Source organism: Phlebotomus papatasi, chromosome 2 (assembly GCF_024763615.1).
Source record: "Phlebotomus papatasi isolate M1 chromosome 2, Ppap_2.1, whole genome shotgun sequence".
In the NCBI taxonomy this organism is placed as follows: domain Eukaryota; kingdom Metazoa; phylum Arthropoda; class Insecta; order Diptera; family Psychodidae; genus Phlebotomus; species Phlebotomus papatasi.
The window spans coordinates 84797000-84820775 of NC_077223.1; the positions used below are offsets into that span (position 1 = coordinate 84797000).

The 23776-nt window shown below is 34.8% G+C and overlaps 2 protein-coding genes across 2 annotated transcripts in view; one reads left to right on the plus strand and one right to left on the minus strand.

Annotated features, from left to right (window-relative positions):
* The window catches only part of LOC129804748 (serine/threonine-protein kinase ATM-like), a 49347-nt gene extending 26018 nt beyond the window's left edge, over positions 1 to 23329 (minus strand). The window contains exons 1-4 of the mRNA XM_055852316.1: positions 23156 to 23329; positions 10547 to 11141; positions 5637 to 6774; positions 1582 to 2190 (exon numbers count right to left, since the gene is read on the minus strand). Coding sequence (XP_055708291.1) covers positions 1582 to 2190; positions 5637 to 6774; positions 10547 to 11141; positions 23156 to 23271 — 2458 coding nt within the window. The 5' untranslated portion in view covers positions 23272 to 23329. The remainder of the gene's footprint in view (positions 1 to 1581; positions 2191 to 5636; positions 6775 to 10546; positions 11142 to 23155) is intronic.
* Positions 16841 to 23121, plus strand: LOC129804761 (zinc finger protein 805-like). Its single transcript, XM_055852353.1, has 5 exons — positions 16841 to 17102; positions 17168 to 17791; positions 18266 to 18651; positions 22501 to 22660; positions 22723 to 23121. The coding sequence occupies exons 1-5, from the start codon at positions 16999 to 17001 to the stop codon at positions 23063 to 23065; spliced, it is 1617 nt and encodes a 538-aa protein (XP_055708328.1). The 5' UTR covers positions 16841 to 16998; the 3' UTR covers positions 23066 to 23121.
* Positions 23330 to 23776: the final 447 nt, after the last annotated feature.

Below are 23776 nucleotides of genomic sequence, written 5' to 3' on the forward strand. Positions count from 1 at the left end.
TTAAGCAATTTTCCTGCAAAACACTGCTCAAATTTCATTTAATTTCTGTCGGCACTGTCTTTTTCCCAATCACAACACAAATTTCTACCGGAAGAGCTTTTCCTCCCAATTTCCACTATTATAATTACTGAGAAACACGCGAAAATTATCACCACTTTGCAAAATAATTCTAAAGTGAATTAATATTTTGTCTGCCATTTGACAATTCTGAGTGACACAGCGACACTGACACTGGAAGCAACTGGAAAGTGCTCATTTTTTCACAAAAATTGACCTCCTTTTGCAAAAAATTGATCTCCTTTTGCAAAAAGTTGGTTGGAAAATGGGTTACTAAATTTTTTGGTTAATTACATGGAGTGATGACCAACTTTTGACATCCTTTTGCAAACTATTTTTCTCAGAGTACTTATTAAGTCCTTAGTTAAGGCATTTTTTGGGCAAAAGTGGTCACATCTGGCGGAAAAAAAGTAGTTTGTCAATCCAGCTGTGCTATTGCTCTAGAGGCCAAACGGTTAGAGATAGCGACTTGGGATCTTCGGGAGACACCCCATAGTCGACCCAGGGATCCTTGAAATACCTCTTCTCACCATCCCCACCAAAACTATGTTTTTTGGGGTTTACTCGAAAACGTGTCGTGCGATTTTTTTCATTTTTGGATATATTTTAGGCTAGGGATTACCCAGGCGATCATTTGACCATTATTCCTAAAACCAGTTTTTCAAGGTCAAAGGATAAAAATGGAATGAATGAAACATGAATGGGGTTAGTTTTGGGCTCGTTGGAAAGGTCTTGAAATTTTTGACAAAACTCAATTGATTCTACAGTAGACTCTCTCTCAATTGGGCATTTGGGGCAAAATGTCATCCGGTTTATCGATAAATTTGGGCGTCAAAGCGTTTGTAAATTCCACAAAAAGCGCTCAATTATAAAGAATCACTATAAAATAGGAAGAACTACAGCGAATCTGAGCGAATTAGCTTCATACGTGAAAATTGTCGACATAATTTTTCGCCCGATTGAAAAAGAGCCGATTGAGCGAGAGTCTACGTAATCGATTTTGAACTAGTAATGAACCGGTTCATAACCGATAACTAATTTTTATACGAAATTCAATTAAATGATCCGAGAGGTGTATTTTGGGATATATTTTGAGTAATTTATATATCGGTTCAAATCGGTTGCGAACCGGTAATGAACCGATAAGTAATTTATGTCCGAAAATCAATTGTATTACTCTTAAAATTATTTTCAGGGATTTTTTGAGTGATTTATGAATCGGCTTAAATCGGGTGAAGACCGGTAAACGGTAAATGATGCGAAAGTACTTTTGAGGTATGGGTATAACATTTAAATCACGAGTTCGAGCACTTCGCAAAGCCTTTGATGCTTTGCCACTCCTTTTAAATTTAGAAAAATTGTTAATAAATCGGTCAATATCGGTTTGATACGATTGCAGGTAATAAGAAAATGCATGTAGGTTAGAACACTTTCATTTTGAAAAGATAATTTGAATCATTTGAATCAACAATAACCAAAATACATAATAAAATAAGAAAAGTCGACAAAGCTCAATTCACTTACCAAAATCAATGTGAATGATTTGCGCTGTCTTCTTGTCCAGCAAAATATTGCTGAGATGACGATCTCCAATCCCGAGAACAAATCCCACCATTGAAGTCGAAGCTACAGAATTGATGTAAGCTAATCTTTTTTCGTACCAATCCCTGGGACTTGGAAATTGTTCCAGGAAATAATTGTAGAATACTGGTTTGATTTCTTCACAGAGTTTTAAATAATTCTGCAACTTCACTGATGGATCTTGATTTGCGCAGTTCATGAGAACAGCACGGCATTCATTGAAAGTCTTTTCAAAGGGCCTGTAGCGATTGTGAGCTTTTGCCAGATAAATCGTAAGAGGAGTGGAATTGTCACAAAACTCCATAAAGCCAGATCTCTTGGTCAATGGAATGATTTTGTACGTGCGAATCTGGAGCTTCTGCAGATGCTGCTCAGTCTTGAAGATATCATTGATATAGAGAAAAACTTGCTGCATCAGAGCATCCTGACGCAAATCATCATTTCCCTTCACAATGATACTTCTGTAGGAGCCATCTGAACAAATGCAAATGAGGTGCTTTGGCGCATTTATCCCCGACAGCACTTGAAATTCCCTTATCCATTTGGTGACATCTGCAAGGCAATTATTTACTTGAAAAGCTGCTGATAGATCTATCTAAATTAATTATTGGTAGGAAAATTCTCAATGATCGTCAGTTATGGTCTTCAGACAAAAGTTTAGTTCATAACAATAATATCTTAAAGAAAAGTAAGCAAGTTACTAAAAAGATTGTTTTTAGGGTCGTCAAAAGAAAATTGTAATGTGAGGTTATAATGGACCTAACCTCAAAATCCAAAACAAAGTTTTGAGAGTTTTAAAATAATTCAGCAATTCATGAGAAATATAAAGAAATAAAATGTGATTTCTTTTAAAAATTTCTCAAAATATTAACATAAAGAGCAAATTAAAAGTTGGAAAAAACTCTATAAAACTTCTAGACATAGAAAATAATAAAACATCACAATGTAATCCATCTGTAACCTTACATTTTTTTTCTAAATTTAGAACTTTTGGATTTGTTTAGGATTAAAATTGTCTGATGCATCGACGAAAGTAAGTCTAATCATTTTATTTGAATGGAATTTTATTGGCACCTTTATTTTGACTTCCACACTGTGCAGCCATCGCCATCTTATCATCGATTTAATCTTCCAGAATAAAACAGTGGAAAAAAATCTCCACATTGTGTATTTCACTTCTTAAATCTCTCAAACGGCAATAAACTAGATCAATAACAGAAATTTAAAATTTTTCGTAATTATTTTGCGTTAAGGTGTATTAGGTTAGGTTAGGTTAGGTTTCCTAAAATTTCAAACAAAAAGATAAATAACGTTATTTCAATCTCTATTTTCTCTGAAACTTTTAAACAAGAGAATAATGCACTAAATAATCTTATCATTATCATTGATAAGAGAGGGCTAAGAGTCGAAAAATACGTTGACCTTTTGAGGTTAGGACGGTCGTAAATTTGCGTAGTTCTTTTTATAGAATCAATACAAGTAAATATTTTTTTTTACTAAACTTTAAGAAACATTTAGGGATTACATTTAAACGAATTTTCAAACGTTAAGTCTTTGATTGATTCAGCAATTGTCGTCTCATAAATCATGGCCTATAAATCAGTAATTCCCGTAACTTAATAAAGGAAAAGGGAGTTTATACGAGTATTACTGGTTTAGATGACGAGTAAGTTACGACAATTGTTGATGTAAGAGACTAAGTATCCATTACTATACAGTGCTGTCTCGCTATATGCACAGTTTGGGTACTTTTTTTGACAGTTCTCTCTCTGAATATGCACAACTTTTTTTGAAATTCCCAACGGTTTTTCTCTTTCTTTTAATAAATTATTATTTTTTTTATTGTTCTAGAATTTCCGGTATTATTTTAACTATAATATGAGACAGAAAAAACAAAATTAAGATAATTAAAAACGAGAAAAATTAGTTACCAAGAAAATAATTTTCTTTATTACTTTGTCAAAATGTAAACAAATTGATTTTGAATGCAACCGACACAAAAGCTGTGCATATAGAGAGTGTGCATATAGAGAGACAGAACTGTAAAATCTTACTTACTTAGATAGAAAGAGTGATTGAGAGAGAGAAAGAAAGAAAGCATATCAAGGACAGATTAAGGTAGATTAATTTACGTTTCTTCCGGAGGCTCAAGCCAACGTTAAGATGGCGATGGACACGTAAAAAAGGAAAAACAGATATAAAACTAAAAAAAGCAAAGGGTAACTCTTTCTCATAATTCTCTGGTTTCTCAGGGTAAAATGTTTTAACATTCTGGAAAATTGGTTTTTAAGTTTCAATATTGAGAAAATTTAACCCAAAATGTTGAAAAAATTCACGAGACGATCTATTTAATTTCCTAGGGCTCAATGTAAAGAAATGAGTGATGCTATTCCAATGAAAAAAATATATTTTTTTAGCACTACATAATCGACTTTTCTTTTTGTTGATTCTTGTCGTGACTTCTTTTATGGTTTTAGAACACAGCAAGGACTGAGGAATACAGTCGAAACAGGAACGAACGCAAAGAAAATTCGATAATGCAGAAGCATTTGAGAACAATAAAGTACTAAAAAACATGTTCATTTTTCATTGGAACAGCATCATAACGGCAGCGACTTTTTGGTCAGTAAAAAATAAAGTTTGGTCAGTAAAAAATAAAATTTGGTCAGTAAAAAATCAAATTTGGCCAGTAAAAAATTAAATTGGGTCAGTAAAAAATCAAATGTGGTCAGTTAAAAATAAAATATGGTAAGTAAAATATTAAATATGGTCAGTAAAAAACTTTTAAAAAATCGGTAAAAAATTGAATTTGGTCAGTAAAAAGTCAAATTTGGTGAGTATAAAAAATCAAATACGGTCAGTAAAAAATAAAATGTGGTCAGTAAAAGATAAAGAATCTGGTCAGTAAAAAATCAAATTTGGTCAGTAATAAAAATAAAATTTGGTCAGTAAAAAATCAAATTCGGTCGGAGAAAAGTCAAACTTGGTCGGTAAAAAATCAAATTTGGTCAGTGAAAAATCAAAATTGATCAGTAAAAATGGAATTTGATCGGTAAAATATAAAAAATGGTCAGTAAAAAATAAAGAACCTGGTCAGTAAAAAACCAAATTTTCTGTGCTTCGGGAAGTTATCTGTATCGCCTGTTGAGGCAAAGGGAAATTTTCTGTGCTTTGGAAAGTTATTAGTAGCACCTGTTTAATTTTTGTACAAAATTTAGGAAAGACGAAATATGAAATACGAAATGGTAAAATACGAAGTTTCCGCAATATGCAAAGTTTTAACTTTTATTGATTTCCTTTTAGTTTTTTATTGACTAAGTTAGTATTCACTGATCTGATCATATTTAATTTTCCACCGATTAAATTTCACATTTTACTGATTTAAAAAAAATTACTGACCAAATTTGACTTTTTACCGACCAAATTTGACTTTTCTCCGACCGAATTTGATTTTTCACTGACCAAATTTTTATTTTATACTGACCAAATTTTATTTATTACTGACCAAATTTTATTTTTTACTGACCAAATTTTAATTTTAGTGACCAAATTTTATTTTACTGACCAAATTTGACTTTTTACCGATCGAATTTAATTTTTTACTGATTTTTTTAAAAGTTTTTTACTGACCAAATTTGGTTTTTTACTGACCAAAAAGATTTTGCCCATCATAACTTATTTCTTAAATTTCAAATATGAAAAGGAGAAATATTTCTCCTGGTCATTTTTTTTTAGTGTTTTTACTATTCTAAAGTGCTTCTGCATTATCGACTTTTCTTTGTATTGGTTCCTATCTTGACTGCTTTCTCCAGGTTTCGCCTTGTTCTAAATCCATCAAAATAGTTGTGACAGGAACCAACACAAGGAAAAGTGGATAATGCAGAAGCACTTGAGAACAGTAAGGTACTAAAAAAATGTTATTTTTCATTGTAAAAGCACCGTTATTCCCGATTTTAAATCCTTTTATGAGAAATAAAAATGTTTTAAAAAAAACTTACAGATGATGTTGTTGTAATTGCAATCTCTTCGAATGGGAAGATTCACAGTTGGCAGATGGAAAAGCCTCTTGGTTCCAATGGCAATAATTTTCTCATTTGCACTCAATTCCAATCTCGATGATTGTCTATCAATGTGCTTATTGGCCAATTCAATCAATGCAATATTCACCTCATTGAGTTCCTTGATAATTCCCTTAGTTTTTGGATTTTTCTGTAACTCCTGAATTATTGCCTTAGCATTGGCCTGAAGCATTCTTCCACTTTCATCAATGCTCTGATCTTCTGCATCATAATTGGCATTTTGAAGGGCCATGATGTGATTGAGAGAGTGATAGGGATGATCAGCACAGCATCTGACGAGAACTCGTGTAAGGAGCTTTGTGAACATTGTATCACTATTTCCCAGACGAGATGCCAGCTGTGGGAGAACTTTGAGAAACTTATAGCTGGGTACTTCATCGAGACTCTTCGTAAGCATATTTATGACATTATCATTGGAATGATTGGAACACCACAGTGATACCAGTCTTGAGATGTAAACATCGCAATTCTCCCCAAAAGCCGCTAAAGAAATGTAGTATTCGAGAGCGATTGAGAGATAGAGATTGCGATCATTGCAAATATTCTTGATCTCCAGCTTATCCAATTCGCTATTTTTCATCAAAATATACTGCTTGGTTCTGATTTCTTTCTGCAGTTCCTCACTAGTTGGTCTCTGTGTGGACAATTTCTCCACTTCTTTGTGTGTCAATTCCAAATACTGACACTTTTCTTTGTACTCACTCGAATTCAGGTACTTATCACGCTCACTGTAAATTTTATCAGCAAATTTGGCCACAGCTTTAAAAATCTTTATTCTCTCCTCCTTAATACACCGCATTTTATCTGCAACATTTGCAAAGCGCTTTTGATACTTGAACAACTCTTCTTTGGCCATCTTAAAGTAATCACGATAGATCACATTTGGATCCTCATTCATGTTATCGGAGAAAAATTCTCCACAAGTCCATAATCCTGTGATTCGCGTGATGAAAGACTGATATTTGGATTCATTGATCAAGGATGAAAAGAGCTTCTTAGCCAAGTCAATATACCCAAATTTCTTGCAAAGCTGAGCATCTTCCAGGAGCATTTTAGACTGAAAATTCAATTTATGGTTCATTTACACCAGAGATTTCTCATTTTAACAACTGATAAACTATCGCTTAATGCAATTTTAATTGAAAATGCATCAAGTCAAAACAAACTGAAAAATTTTAAGGGGGAAATATCTGAGCGAGAAAAAAAATTAAACTCCAATGCGGTAGGCATTGGATTAAGTAGGGTAATTGTCCTAATTCAAAACCATTTCCAAACGCTTTAACTTTGACAGAAGATTCAACACATTAAGTTCATATTTTTTCTAAAGAAAATTACATAAATTTGCTCCTTGGCTGTTCTAGAATGTTACTGTTTAGTGAAAATTCTTTAGATATAATTTGAAAACTTCTTAAATACAAGAAAAATACGCGAGTGTAAAATGCTTCTATTGGAAACAAATTAATCCAAATGGAGACAAGGGAAAGTTTCTAATTGGAGACAAACTGTGTAAGTGAAACCGCGACGAAAGGCTACCAAAACCTTGTTGAGTTGCTCTTGAGTGCAGGATTTGTTCTTATTCCTGGTCTTTTCTCCTTTCCCATCTAAAACAATAAGAAAATATCTCCAAAAAATTATATTTCCGGGGTTTCCTATTGAAGCATTTGCAGACACTTCAAAAAAAAACCCTTTTTGTTCACGAAATAGGTAATTATTTCAATTGAAAACTTTACGTACCGCTAATAACGTTTGAATCTTTTCAACAAAAGAGCAAATTTGCATCGTTTGAAGGTTCACTGTATGTAAACCATGCCTACATTCCCCTAAATATCTAAATTATTTCGGGTTCATCCTGCATGCGTTTCAGGGGAAGTCTTCTCTAAACGTAATCGATAGTCAATGATAGGTGCTGCAAAACAGCATCAAGAGTAATAATTACAGCAAACGTTCTTTTTTGAGGCGTTTTTCTGTAATCAACAATCCGACTGATTAGGGAATAGGGACTCGGTGACTCTAGCAACAATAGAGGACAAAATGTGAGGAGTTCAACCGGAGGGAGTTCGGGACCTGAACAGAGATAGTAGAGATGGCCGTATTAGGGAGTAGCTAGTGATAAAGGCTTTGGAAAGAAGAGAAATAGAGCTCTCTCTCACGACTCGGCAACAGCAGATTTTTCAGCTGCCATGTCAATCTCAAATCAGTCTAGTGACTGAATGAAATGAATGCCTATGTTTTGACAAGGAATGAACGGTCTAAAAACGACAGAGTTGGAAAGAAACGAGTTTCAGCATGAAGAGATCCGTCGATAGAAATATAAATTCACTGCAATTGGTCCAACCGGTTTAACTTAGTCGGATCTACCGTAATATAGCAACGGCATTATGTGTTTCCAGTTGGCACACAGAAGCTGAGAATTAGAGCTCGAGGACAGCTTTGGAGATTAAGATATTGCGGATGAAGCGGACCCGAAAAAAGGTTTAAACCGACCTAAAGTTAAATATTAATCTTTTGATCTTAGTAAATACACTGCTCCTATTACTAAGTCATCCATACGCAATCCTTTTGTTATAGCAGACATTCTTTATCACGAGGCAACCTTGAGGTCGTTGTAACTCGCAAATAAGTTTTCCAATAAGGCACCACAGTACATGCGGCAACCAAAAAAACTACACCAAGAGTTCAGCAAAATATGACTATTGATCAGTGGAATTTTGAGGTTGTAAAGAACTTCAGACTTCAGATACCTCGGATCAGCATTATCAACGGACAATGACGTCAGGATAGAATTTGAGGATAGGCTCGCGACGGGGAGCAGATGTTTTTATGCTCTTTTATCAATTTTCTAAGCGAAGAACGTCTCAAAGTCTTCAAAGATCAAGATATACACAGATCAAGATATGCAAGTGATTTTTGAGAGACGAATTCTCCGACAGATATTTTTTCCTTACTAGAGTGAACCACGAACAGGAGCAACTCTATGGATAGCCCGACATTGCTACCTCCATCCGGGCGAAACAATTGATGTGGTTCGGTCATGTGCACTGAACGTCAGATAATAGAATGTCTAAGAAGCTGCTGAATACGAAGCCGGAAACAGTTAATTCGAGAGGACGCCCCTGAAGGAGATGACAAGAGATAGTGGACGGGGCAATCATCTTCCAGATGAACCCCTAATAATAAAAAAGAGATAGTGGACGAAGTTCTTAAACTACTGGGTGTGTTTAGGCGCTCAATGGGACACAGTCCGACTATTTTTCGGATAATGTTTAACCCTGAGATTAAAATATTCAATCTATTCGGAATTTTGAAATACAACAATGAAAGTGAAATTGAAATTGAAACAATGAAAATGAAAATGAAAATGAAAGTGTAAATGAATACAAGTGAAATGATAACTTTTTGATACTATCGATTTGATAGCATTGATAATCTTTTATCAGTTAGATGGAGTGAATGATGATTTTTATTGTGACATTCTTACAAGAATGTGTCTCTTGACAAAACTCTATATATATTAGCTACAAAAATGTAGCTATAGTTTCACTTTTTTAGAATCGGCTCTATCGAAAATTTAATCATCATGGCACCCCTGAAATCCCGGAATTTCGCCTAGGATTTCGAAATTCCGGAATTTTGTGCCGAAATAATGGGAAAAATACCATCGATTTCTGATAAATTATGAATTGTAAGCACTCCGTGTTCGATCGAAGTTGTCGGTAAAGCTTGAAATGAATCTCAGCTGCGATAAAAATCAGGCAAAAAGATTCAAGAGAGCAAAAATAAAGTTAACCGGTAAAATGGGTCCCCTTCTAAGTAAGTTTCACAATTTTATCAAAAAAAAAACATCGAAACCGTTGATCAGGATTTGAAATATTTGACTATCCGTCATTAAGATACTATTCAAACATTCAACGCATTCAACCATTCGACTTAAATCTATTATTTCATTTTTTTTCTTACACTTACACCGCAATGTAAAAAAAATGATCGCTGTAATAAAAATGTTCTTAACGTAATGTCCTAGACACACGATTTGAGCAGAGAGACGGCTTCTCATGAGTTTCACACTAATTAAGCCGTTTCTTGGCTTAAGCCGAGAGACGGATTAATCAAAAACTGATGGAAATGGAATCTTATAATTATTTTGATAATAATTACGTTAAGTCGTATCTCGGTTTAAGTCGTATGTGTGTCTAAGGCATAAGTCTAGCTCTTTCATCAGTCGTATCAAAACATCGTATAAATCAAGATTTATGTTTTATTTTTAATTTTCACTTGATATAAATCCCCCTTAAATGCTACAGAGTATTGGAAAATCTCTAAATTCCACCAGAAAAAATTAACTATATACATTCACTAAAAGCCCATCAAGTTCGCGAAGTCTGTGTGAGGAGAACATGGTGATTGCATTTTCCGAATACTATCATGATCTTGCAATGGATGACCGAATAATTGAGTTGTAAAAAGAAATCAATCCGGCTCAAATGAACACAACATAACGTGACTTCTCAATATTTATCACATTAGTGCACAAAATTTATCTCGTTTATGGATATTTTGTATTTTTTTTCTCTGTTCAGGCTGGTGATTTTGAAAGAAATCACCTTTTATGAATATTCAACTAATACTTTCGTTATTTGTTCATGTCTTAATACGAAAAAAAAAATAGAAGAAATATTCTTTCCATAGAGGAAACACATTGATCTCTCATGCAAAATAACAATTTTCTCCGACGCAAATTTCTGTATGCACTCATGGAATTTCTCTCTGTTAAACATTAAAATTTGTTTAATTGAAAAAAAAGAGAAGTATCTTAAGGAAAATTCTCTTACCTCCATTTCATCGTCGAGAGTGAGACTACGCAGATGCTTGAGGTATTTGATGGCGATATTGTCACAATTGGCATTTTGTGCTTCATGGACAAGCTGCAAGAGAGTCTTATGCTTCTCCCTGACCATGTCAACAGTCTCCACTGTGTCCAAGATCACCAATCTCTGTGCCAAAATTTTCTCTTTCTCCACAAAAGACGTACATGGCAGAGTATCATGCCACTGCCATTTTTCATACAATCTCTCCATGGCATCGTCCCGGTCATCACTGAAGAATGCCACTGAGAAATCTTCAATCTGCTGCATCTGTCGCAGCATTGTGAAGTGATTGTGGAAGGTCTTTGATGATTGAGGATTTTTCTTCCTCATTGACTCGATTAGACTCAATCGAGACTTTTCACTGAACAAATTCGTGAGATTCTTATCAATTTTGTGAAGATTTTTCAGACTTTTATAGTGATCTCGTTCAAAGTTGAAATTCTCCCTGAAATCACTGGGACTCTGATCTCTGTCCAAAACACTCCAATCACCCATTCTCCAGGCACATTCGTAATTTTGCTGAGAAGACAGACGATTCGTAAGATAATGGAGACCGGATCTGCAGGAAAATTTAACGAACTCACTGAAAAACTTAGCCCTTTCTATTCTCTTATGACTTATAATACTTATAAACTTAGGTTCTTGTTCTATTTTCTAAAAAAATAATAATAATAAAACGTCTTGAACAACCATAATTGACTAGCGCGGTACGATTTATAAGCGAGATATTTTAATTGGGATTTATGAGTACTTTAGTCCTTCAATTACATGGAAAAATAGCCCGATTGAGGTATAAATACATTTTGCTATTCCTTTATCGCTTCACGTAAACTTATGCAAATCTTGTTCACGAACTTATACACGGAAAATTTGACATCACATCGCTTTTGATAATACTTTTGTCCATTCTCGTTCTTGATATGAATTCTGGATGACAAATTCTCTTTTTAAATTTAAACAGTTACACTATAAAAATACATGGTGTTTGTAGTGCTTTGACGTAAAGACGTATTTGACCTCAAATAAGGCATTCTTAACCAAAAGAAAGCGTCGTATTGGTTTGAAAGGTTTTTATTGAATTTTATGAGCCTCTGAAAATGTCCAAAATTTAGTCAATTTGAAATAAAATGGATATGAGTGATTGTCTTTAAAGAAACATTACACACAACCTGATACTAAAAACTTCAAAATGAATTTTTGAAAGGACTTTTGTGGGAAGCTTTTGATCAATTTTTGTCAAAGAGAATCTCTTAAGCTCACCACATCTGCCCGAAACTAATGGAAAAGTTTAATTTAAAGGCCTCTTAGATATTTGGGAGCAATTTTTGTCAAAAATTGCTCCCAAATATCCCAAAAAGACGGTGCTTTTTTAAATACGGATATAGCTTCAGATGACGAAACCTACATGAAATCATAGGTACTACAGTAGACTCTCTATCAATCGAGCATATGGGGCAAAACTTTTAATGCACGATTTCGAAATATATCAGACTGATAAGTCAATTCTCTTTAGGAAAAAACTTGCCAGTAGTCTTAATCCCCTCTATGCAAAAACGTATGGAAAAATGAAATGTCGAAAGGCCCTTGGTATATGGATGCTTGTCCAACACAAGAATTTTCAACATAGTTCAAGAACTTTAGAAATAAAAATAATTTTTCGTAAAATTGTGATATTTTGGTAATTAGTCATCTATATATCTACCTGGGAAATGAAAATAAAACAAGTTAAATAAAATTTCACTACACCAATTCTTTCGTACATGTTTTGGAATAATATTTATGCATTTTCCAAAGAAATTAGGGTAGACGCTGGTATTACCAATACCAAAACGCTCCTAATAGCGATCAAGCGATGCTTGTAATATCGACTTCTCTTCCAATTGATGGATAAACAAAACAATTTTTCTGCATGAACTTTAATTAATGATTGTTTGATTATTTTATGTTTCACGATGTCAAATACAAAATTTCACAATTTTTCCGGTAATATTTGCACAAGAAAAGTGATTTTTAAAAATGTATGCACAAAATTACAATAGTAGCCATTCCAAAAGTTCACTTTCCTTTTCCTGCCATTTGTCCTAGGCAAATACAGTCAGCTTTGTCAGTGAATTGAACAGTTTGTGCGCTTCTTATCGATACAATTGGTATAGATATTGGAAATCAATTAATGATTGAAGCTTACATGTGAAGATTTCATAGGTAAAGTACTGTTAGTTGAACGTAATAAACGATTTTCTGCGATAATCTCAAATTCTGATGTTTGGAATATTGATCACTTTTTTTTCAGCAAAATCATGGCAAAAACACCAAAAAACGCCTTCAATATCAGTATGATGAAATGACAAGAGCCCTTGAGGATGCCAGGAATGGACTTAGCATTAGAGAGGCAGCTCGGATATACAATGTGCCGTACGGAACACTGTATATGGGAAGTTTAAGGGAACCAGTCCGGAACAAAGACGTATCGGCGCTTCTGCAGTCCTTTCAAGCGAACACGAGGAATCGCTGGAAGCTTGGGTCCTTTATAGGCTAATGTGGGTCACCCTATTACCACACAGAGAGAAAAAATGCACTAAAATCAATGCATTTTTGCGCAATTTATGGCATCAAAAAGGCTCCTATAAATTTTGTGATTGATTTTAGTGCATTCTTGGCATCAAAATCAAGTAACTCTATGGCATTAAAACAATGCCATAAATGTCTTACTTTTTAGTAACTTTCCAATACATTGTGGTATTGATTTTAACACACTGGAGCATTGATTTTTAGAGCATTGTGGCATCAAATTTTAGAGCATTGTGGCATCAAATTTTAGAGCATTGTGGCATCAATTTTAGTGCATTATGGCATCAATTTTAGAGCATTGTGGAATCAAAACTAAAATTAATGCTACAATTTCATTAGATATGGAGCAGAATTCGAAGTTAATGCCAAAATTGTTCTAATTTTAAGAGATTTTGGCATACTTATGGCATTGATTTTGATGCCATTATTATGGAATTTTTCTACTTCAAAATTTGTCTCTGTGCAAGGATCAATTTCTCGACAGTGAGTGGTGCAAATGTTGTGCAGGAAGTTGAAAATTCCAAACAATTTTGTGGTGTATTAAATTATTTTGATTGTGCCGATTGTGCCCTTTAGAAATTAAAGATAAGTATTTGAATTATCTATTTTTTTTTAATTTATCGGAAAATATAAAATACATATTCACATTCCCTGATAGTACAGTGTAAACCCCATTTTTTCCTTGATCGATATTACAAGCATCGACTGATCGATAATACCATCAGCTGATCGATATTACATGCAAATGCACTTCGAAAAGTTTTTCGTGCTTTAAACCACTTCGAAATAAATATATCAAGAATGTGAGTGGTCGATCTTGTAGAGGACATCTGCAAGATTGACTATAATAAGTTTTCACTTCAAAAATCCGAATATAATATATGGTTTTTTTTGTCTGTTGAAGTTGATCATTTCCTTAACTAATCGATAGTACCCCCGTCTACCCTAATGTTCATATTTTCTTAAAAGAATATAAAATCAATCAGAAAAAAAGAGTTTAGGGTACCACCAAACAGGCAAATTTTTCCCAATTGCAGATGTCGCGAGCGTAGCTTGAATGGCAAAATTTTTCCTTTTTACTGTCTTACTCTTCTTCTCTCTCTTTATTCAATTTCCGGAATTTAAATTCATTCATGGAATTTTCATTCACGACTTAGAAGATATATAGTTTCAAAAACATAATTTTGATTATTAATTATTCAATTTTTAATATCTACTTTATAATTTATAACTATGGTGAATGCCAAAGATAACTTCAATGGGTGAGAAAAAGATGTGTTTACTGGTGCCCCAGAAAGTGTTTGGTGGTACCCCGGTTGGTTGGAAAAAATCAAAAAAATGCATAGTAACACAATTTTCCTTTTTATAGAAAATTCAATTGTTTTCCATCATCCTTATATGCATTAATATACAGCGTGTACCCAAGACTGTAACATGGAGTAAGCAACATTTTTCTAAAAATTATATTTTTCTTGAGAAATTCAGTCTGAATCGCATCTTTCAAAAGTGTTTGGTGGTGCCCCAGTTACCCCTACATCTTTTTATTACACTCAGCTCCTCGATATCCGGCACTTCGATATCCGGGTGACAGCTGTCAAATCCTGACGGTTTATGTATTCAAAACGTCTTTTACGAAATAATGCAGTTTGTGCAGTGTGAATTAATTAATGTGTCATTTTCATTTTATCACATTTTTTTAAGCATACAGTAGACTCTCTCGCAATCGGGCATATGGGGCAAAATGTCATCCAAATTATCGAGAGATTTGGTCATCAAAAGCATCGTAAATTCCACAAAAAGCGCTCAAATATAAAGAATTACGATAAGAGGAACTACAGCGAATTTAAAAAAATTGCTTTAAAATCAAATGTGAAAATTGTCAACAAAATTTTGTAACAACAACAATGGTGGCACAATGTTCCATATACACGGTAAAAACTTTTGGACACTGACCAAAATATTGGAACAAGTTTTCCTTGGAACAAATTTTTTTGGGATCAATTTGTACCTAGAGAAGATATTTGTTTGTTCCAAAAAGTTTTCTTTACAGTTTCGTTACAAAATACAGTTACAATTTTGTTAGAGTTTTCTTTTGGAACCGTTTTGATACAGTGGAATGTCTACAAATTTGAGTTGATTTCGTTTTATACAAATTTGTTCCCGAAATTTGGAACAGAATTTGTTGCACTCGGCTGTTTTGTTCCCACTGTCAGGAACAAATTGGTACATATTTTGTATAACAATATCATTCCTACATCTGTAACATATTTGTTCCAAAAATTTTCGATGTCCGTTGACGAGGTAATTTTTGGAACGAAATTGTTACTCATATGGGGAATCTTTTTGTTCCCATTGTCGGGAACAAATTCGTGTAAGTGATTTCGTCTTACAGTTAAGGCCTATACTTCAATCGAGATGGATTTCGGTGGCGTAAGTTCATAAGGAACATCAAATAAGAATCAACTTAAGAGTGTTTTATACAGACGCGTGCATGACGAAATCATATGCGAGTGCTGGCAGCAAGAGGGGAAGGGAATCTCGAATTAAAAAAGTGAAACCATGTAGCACGAAAATTGCCACAGATTTGGCGTCCTCTTCATTTCGGTAATGGGTGACTGAGTGTGAGAGGAGGGATACGTTTTTATACTAGACGAACTATTTATTGGAATAAATTCGTTACTAATATTGGGTATCTTTTTAAGTCTCATAAAATGAACAAGATTATGCCAAAAATTATGGACGTGCTAATTTTTGGAACAAATACGTGCCGAAATTTTTTACCGTGTAGGAACTAGGCCTTCCCACCAGGGGAATTCGGGACATCCATTATTATTTTTTTAAAGAAAATTTTGCGCCTGATTGAAAAAGAACCAACTGAGCGAGAGTCTACTGTATCTATGATAAAAAATGAAACATAAACACACCATGAAGAAAATCCTCTTGTTCTTCGACAGAGAACAAATTCACGCAGCACAATATATAAACCGTTGACCTGATTCAAAAAAACCTAATTGTCATGTCGCCACGTCAGCCGGATAACGAAGAGATGAGTGTGCTCAGGCCTGGAAATACAGTGCTGTCTCGCTATATGCACAGTTTGGGTACTTTTTTTGACAGTTCTCTCTGAATATGCACAACTTTTTTGAAATTCCCAACGGTTTTTTTCTTTCTTTTAATAAATTATCATTTTTTTATTGTTATAGAATTTCCCGTGTTATTTTAAATATAATATGAGACAGAAAAAATAAAATTAAGAAAATTAAAGGCAAGAAAAATTAGTTACCAAGAAAATAATTGTCTTTATATTACTTTGTCAAAATGTAAACAAATTGATTTTGAATACAACCGACACAAAAGCTGTGCATATAGAGAGTGTGCATATAGAGAGACAGCACTGTAATTAGTTAACTCTATCGAGGTCCCACTGTATTTACTTTTGGCCTCTTTGGCGTTTTCTGTGGGACTTTTATTACCGGTCTTGTGTTTTAAAATAAAAAATCATCCAGAAATCCTCTTAAATTTACGGTAAATCTCTCTTAATTTAAAAGACTAATAAACTATTTGTAAAATTAGCATTTGTAAGAATTCTTCCCTTTTTACCCTAAAAACTAATGACGTTTTAATAGAACATTTAAATTTATTTCACAATACGGAGTGTCATATTTTTGATAACAAAATAAATTATAATTTTCATCGGACCTTTTAAAAATAAGATGGACCAAGGCAAAGTGAAACTTTATAAATTCTTCAACGAAGTAAATTTGACGCAGTCAGAGAGATAAAAACATTCATGAGAATCAAGCCGTGTCTCTTCCTCAAAATGCTTAAGCATTTTCCCTCCATTCAAGATGGATTTCAAAAGTGAAATACAATCCGAGGTTGTCAAAGGAGAATATGGTGTTGAAGATAATGTTTTTGGACTGCAAAATCCCATTGGAATTGGAATAGAAACGTGAGTATTTGACTTAATTTCTGTACAAAAAAAAGCTTTCTTACACTTCAAAAAAAAATTTTCAGATTAGCTTCGGATGTTGACGAAAGTAAGGTAAAATTTGAAATTATAGAGATTGACGATGATAGCACAAATGTACGCTATCATCGTTCAAATGAAAACGATAATCAATGTGGGATCTGTGGAAAAAAATTCACAAGACGCGCAAATCTCGAAATGCACATGGATATTCATCCTAAGTCTGAGAATGAATCCCAAGAAGTACCGGAAGTGCAGCCAAAGAAGAGAAAGAATTCTGTAAATGCCAAGGAGGCACAACCAAAGAAGAAAGCAAAGACTTCACAAGAGAAAATTGATGAAAATTCCGATAAAAACCATTCAAAACGTAAAAAACAAAAGAAAAACGATCTATTCAAACCTAAACATTTTTCCTGTGCACATTGCTCTTCCACATTTTCGCACAAGAAATCTTTGGCTAAGCATCTAATAGTCCTTCATATGAAAAGCAAAAAGCATCGAAAGGAGGATATTTCTTGCCTGATTTGCCAGAAGAAATACAACGATTTTCAAAGTCTTGGAACTCATATGTGGAAACATTCTAAAGAAAAGCCAAGCACATGTAAGATTTGTGGAGAGAAATTCCTCTATAAATTCCTCCATGATCGTCATTTTGAGCTGAATCATAAAGAGTAAGAATCTTTTTTTATTAAATCAATAGAAAATAACCCAAATTTTTGGATAAAAAATTATCTACATCTGTCTCTTTCACTCTTACACAATTCCCCATAAGGAGTGAGCGAGATACACTGAAATTATAAAACATTTTATAACTTTTGTTCTGTACGAACTAAGGACGTTTTCTCTGAAAATCTCTCTGCCTCTTTCTCTTTCTCTCGCATTTACAACAGAAAAAAGAGCGAGTAGGATATATTTTTTTTCTCCAAAAATTTCCTGGAAAATATTTCTTTCTCGCTTACTCCTATGGAGAGTGAAATGGACAAAAAATATACTGAAATGTTATTTAGATTAAATGAAATATTTGACCCTAAAAAATATTTTAGTCAAATATCGCTCTCTGATTGGCCACTTTTGGTCAATCAGGGAACCCCATTAATCTAAAACTAAAATATTTACTTTCAATACATTAAAAAACATTATTCCAGGGAAAAAGAACTCGCAGAGAAAGAGAAAACGAAGCAAGTCTTATCCTGCCCTCCCAGCGACAGAATTTCCAAGACACGGTCTACTTACTACAAACACCACAAAACCCACAAACATTTGACAACTCACAACTTCGAATGCAATATTTGCTCTCAAAAATTCAAGACTAAATATTTTCTCAAGAAGCACATCGAAGAACATCCGTCGTCCTATTCCTGTCACATTTGTGACGAAACTTTCACTGAGAAGAATTCTTTGAAGGACCATATAGTCAAGCATATGGAAAATTTTACCAAATGTATCTACTGCAGCAAGATATTCACCAAGCCAAATTGTTACAGGAAGCACATCGAGAAATTCCATACAGGATTGCCAAGTAAACCTCCAGGTAAAACGACAGTTTTGCATTATCTATCGGTTTATAACCGATTTTAACCGATTCATAAATCACTCAACCGATCGCCCGAAATAGATTAGGAATAATAATACAATTGATTTTCGGATAAAAATAACATCGGTTCATAATTTGTTCATTACCGATTCATAACCGATTAGAATCGGTTTTGACTTGTCAGGGATCCCAAGACCGTTCCAAAAATGCTAGAATTGCCCATATCGGTTAAGAAATACATTCCGTAGATTCTTTTTACTGTTTCATCTTGAAAAACTGCTCTAGGGGAAAGTGGCTTGCCTTCGAATGTGCCAGTCTTTGAACATTACAATTTTTCTCTTATTATTAGAACATCATATTCGAAGAATGTCCATCGCTGCCTATTGTCTCTTGAACGCATCCTTTAAACGCTTGGAGATACTTTTATCTGCCCCCCAGGAAGAAGGCTCTTAGTTAATTCGAACAGATCTGATAGAAAGTCACCTTTCAATAAATTAAGTCTGGCTTCCTTGGTAAATTTTTCAAGTGATTTGAAATAGAGTAGCAAAGGCTCTTACGAGATTTTAGCTTTGCGCTTGATTTTTGTGATCATCGACACAATCTTTTGGTTTGGAAAGAATTTTACTGAGAAATTCAATTCCTGCGAAAAGATAAAGTTTAAGTCCCAGGTTGAACTGGAAAAATCCCTGAGTTCCTAAAAGATAATGAGTAATCAGACGTTGAAAAAATATAAGGGCTTAACATCTAAATCGCAACTGACAGAAACGTCTCTGTAAGGGGTAATGTGGTTACGGGGACATCGTATAGTTTGAAAACGATTCATCGCTGTAAAATCGTAACGAAGACTGACCAGATTTGATCAGTCGATAATGGATAACGATCGACGTGATCAGTTGAACATGAAAATGATAGGCGCGAACAGTTGATCATGAAGACTAACCAGCATCGATCAGCCGATGATGGAAACCATGGATACCGATCCATGTAATCAGTTGAACATGAAGAAAATAGCCGCGAACAGTTGATCATGAAGACTAACCAGTATCGATCAACCGATCATGGATATCGATCAATGTGATCAGTTGAACATGAAGCAGATAGCCGCGAACAGTTGATCATGAAGACTAACCAGCGTTGATCAATAGATTATATATAACGGTCGATGTGATCAGTTGAACATGAAGATGATAGGCGCGAACAGTTGATTACGAAGACTAACCAGAGTCGATCAATAGATTATGTATACCAATCGATGTGATCAGTTGAACATGAAGATGATAGGAGCGAACAGTTGATCACGAAGACTAACCAGCATCGATCAGCCGATCATGGATACCGATCGATGTGATCAGTTGAACAAGAAGAAGATAGCCGCGAATAGTTAATAATGAAGACTAACCAGCGTTGATCAGTAGATTATGTATACGATGTATACCGATCGACGTGATCAGTTGAACATTAAGAAGATAGCCGCGAATAGTTAATAATGAAGACTAACCAGCGTTGATCAGTAGATTATGTATACCGATCGACGTGATCAGTTGACCATGAAGATGATAGGCGCGAACAGTTGATCATGAAGACTAACCAGCATCGATCAGCCGATCATGGATACCGATTGATAAGTTGAAAACGAAGATAACAGGCGCGAACAGTTGGTCACGAAGACTAACCAGCATCGATCAACCGATCATGGATACCAATCGATGTGATAAATTGAACATGAAGAAGATAGGCGCGAATAGTTGATCACGAAGACTAACCAGCGTTGATCAGTAGATTATGTATACCGGTCGATGTGATCAGTTGAACATGAAGAAGATAGGTGTAAATAGTTGATCATGAAGACTGACAAGCATCGATCGGCCGATCATAGATACCGATCGATGTGATCAGTTGAACATAAAGATGATAGGCACGAACAGTTGATCACGAAGACTGACCAGAATTGATCAGTCGATAATGGGTACCATGGATACTGATCCATGTAATCAGTTGAACATGAAGAAGATAGCCGCGAATAGTTAATCATGAAGACTAACCAGCGTTGATCAGTAGATTATGTATACCGATCCATGTGATCAGTTGAACATGAAGAAGATAGTCGCGAACAGTTGATCATGAAGACTGACCAGCATGGATCAGCCGATCATGGATACCGATCGATGTGATCAGTTGAACATGAAGAAGATATCCGCGAATAGTTCATCATGAAGACTAACCAGCGTTGATCAGTAGATTATGTATACCGATTGATGTGATCAGTTGAATATGAAGATGATAGGAGCGAAGAGCTGATCATGAAGACTGACCAGTATCTATCAGCCGATCATGAATACCGATCGATGTGATCAGTTGAACGTGAAGAAGACAGGCGCGAATAGTTAATCACGAAGACTGACCAGAGTCGATCAATCAATTATGGATAACGATCGATGTGATCAGTTGAACATGAAGAAGATAGCCGCGAATAGTTGATTACGAAAACTGACCAGCGTTGATCAGTCGATTATTTATACCGATCGATGTGATCAGTTGAACATGAAGAAGATAGGCGCGAACAGTTGATCACGAAGACTGACCAGCGTTGATCCGTCGATTATGTATACCGATCCATGTGATCAGTTGAACATGAAGAAGATAGTCGAGAACAGTTGATCATGAAGACTAACCAGCATCGATCAGCCGATCATGGATACTGATCGATGTGATAAGTTGAACATGAAGAAGATAGCCGCGAATAGTTCACCATGAAGACTAACCAGCGTTGATCAGTAGATTATGTATACCGATCGAAGTGATCAGTTGAACATGAAGATGATAGGCGCGAACAGTTGATTACGAAGACTAACCAGAGTCGATCAATAGATTATGTATACCGATCGATGTGATCAGTTGAATATGAAGATGATATGCGCGAACAGTTGATCATGAAGACTAACCAGCATCGATCAGCCGATCATGGATACCGATCGATGTGATCAGTTGAACATGAAGAAGATAGCCGCGAATAGTTAATCATGAAGACTAACCAGCGTTGATCAGTAGATTATGTATACCGATCGATGTGATCAGTTGAACATGAAGAAGATAGCTGCGAATAGTTAATCATGAAGACTAACCAGCGTTGATCAGTAGATTATGTATACCGATCGATGTGATCAGTTGAACATGAAGAAAATAGCCGCGAACAGTTGATCACGAAGACTAACCAGAATCGGTCAGTCGATAGTGGATACCGATCGATGTGATCAGTTGAACATGAAGAAGATAGGCGCGAATAGTTGATCACGAAGACTGACCAGAGTCGATCAATCGATATGGATAACGATCGATGTGATCAGTTGAACATGAAGATGATAGGTGCGAACAATCGATCATGAAGGCTGACCGTCGGTCGTCGATCCACCGATCTGCCCCTAATCATTCACCCACTGACTATACTTGTTTATCCCCTGTGAAAAAGCCAGAGATCAAGTATAGAATCCCGACAAATAACGATTGAAGACTGAAAGGATTGAAGCTAATCAGATTGTACGTTAAACTATCGAACGTCTTGGTCAAGTTCAGCAAATCTAGCAAAAGTAATATCACAATTATTTTATCGGTCAAATAAAGGAAGCTTTGATCATAAAGTAGATTGTGGATCTAAAATTAAATCCAGATGTAGAGTTGAAGACTTTTAGAATGGAAACTTACTAAATCAGTTTTCCAAGAGTATGGAAAAGAGGAAATGGTTAAAAAGTGATTAAAAATATCATTTTTAATTATCGTTTTTAAAATTTCATCTAAATCGTTTTTGCTGCGATACTTGGTATCTACATGAAGTTTTCATTTTTCCGACAGATAAAGCAGTTGAGTGTACAATCTGCGGTGAAAGTTTCCAGCAAATAAAGGACCTCAAGTCACATGTCCTACTCCATAAAACTCACATAGATTGTAATTTCTGCGGCGAAGGTTTCCCAAAGGAAGAACTGGGCGATCATATACGCCAAATTCATGAAGAGTAATGTCACTGCAAATTATTCCCACAAATTCGTATCCTAATATATAGTTTTTTTCATACAGTGAAGACAATCTAGAAGAAATGAAGAAGTACTCTTGCCCTTATTGTAAAAAATGGTTTAGAAGTATGAAGTATTTTCTAACCCATCTGGACATCCATAAAAATGACAATATCTACACGTGTCCAATTTGTTCTGAAACATTTACTCAGAAAAATCTTCTGATAAAGCATAAGAAACTCCACAAAAAGCCATCTGTCTACAGGTGCAACTTATGTGATCGAGAATTCAAGTCAGGATGGTTATTAATGCAACATGAAGAGAAACATGATCTCGAGGAAGACACCATAGAATGTCCCGATTGCAATGGATCAGGATTCGTTCTTGTGGAACAATGTAACGAATAAACATCAAATGAAATAAAAATATTGTGACTGTCTCTAATAAGGGAAATTCAGAGGAATTTTGTGTTTGTAAAAAAAAATAGTTAAACTTACCGCTGCAGAAGTTCCTCATATTGACTGGGTTGTTCCAATTTCAGTGCATTAGCAGTATCTTGTTCCACAAATGACCTTCCAATAGAAGGATCATTATTCAAGTACCACAGTCTCATTTCTTCAAGGTCATAAAACGGTTTCGCTGCATCTTTGTCTTCAATTTCCTCGTAGCACTGAAAAGAAATTAAAAATAAAATTGTTTAGTTTCAGTATTTTTGGTTATACTATTTTTTTTTAAATTCCAAATTGCTTTAACACCCGTAATCGGGGGCAAAATCATTTTAGCTGCTCTTTGATACTTAGCTGACTTTAGCTCGGATTCAACTGAACCGATTTAATTCTTCACTAAAGAAAAGTTAATGGTCTGTAGAAAACTAAAAATTTTTTAGATCCAGTAAAGTTTTTTAGAACCTAAACCAGAGGCGCTGTAGTCTCAAAACTCGGGATAACACACACAGGTGACACACAGGCAGTTCCGGCTTGAGAGAAAACGGATTGAAAGAATTTGATATGAATTGCCTACTATTGGGAGCTCATCTATAAAATAAGTTTTAAACTGCCCCTAAATGTATGCAAATATTTTTCACGCGGTAAATTTGAAATGCATTTCTAACCGTGCCA

Bases quoted from the DNA above. Each gene is read 5' to 3' on its own strand.
- LOC129804761 (XM_055852353.1), top strand. From the start codon at position 16,999: ATGGATTTCAAAAGTGAAATACAATCCGAGGTTGTCAAAGGAGAATAT. The intron at 17,792-18,265 runs GTAAGAATCTTT...ACATTATTCCAG, and splicing joins TTTGAGCTGAATCATAAAGA to GGAAAAAGAACTCGCAGAGA. The intron at 22,661-22,722 runs GTAATGTCACTG...TTTTTCATACAG, and splicing joins ATACGCCAAATTCATGAAGA to TGAAGACAATCTAGAAGAAA.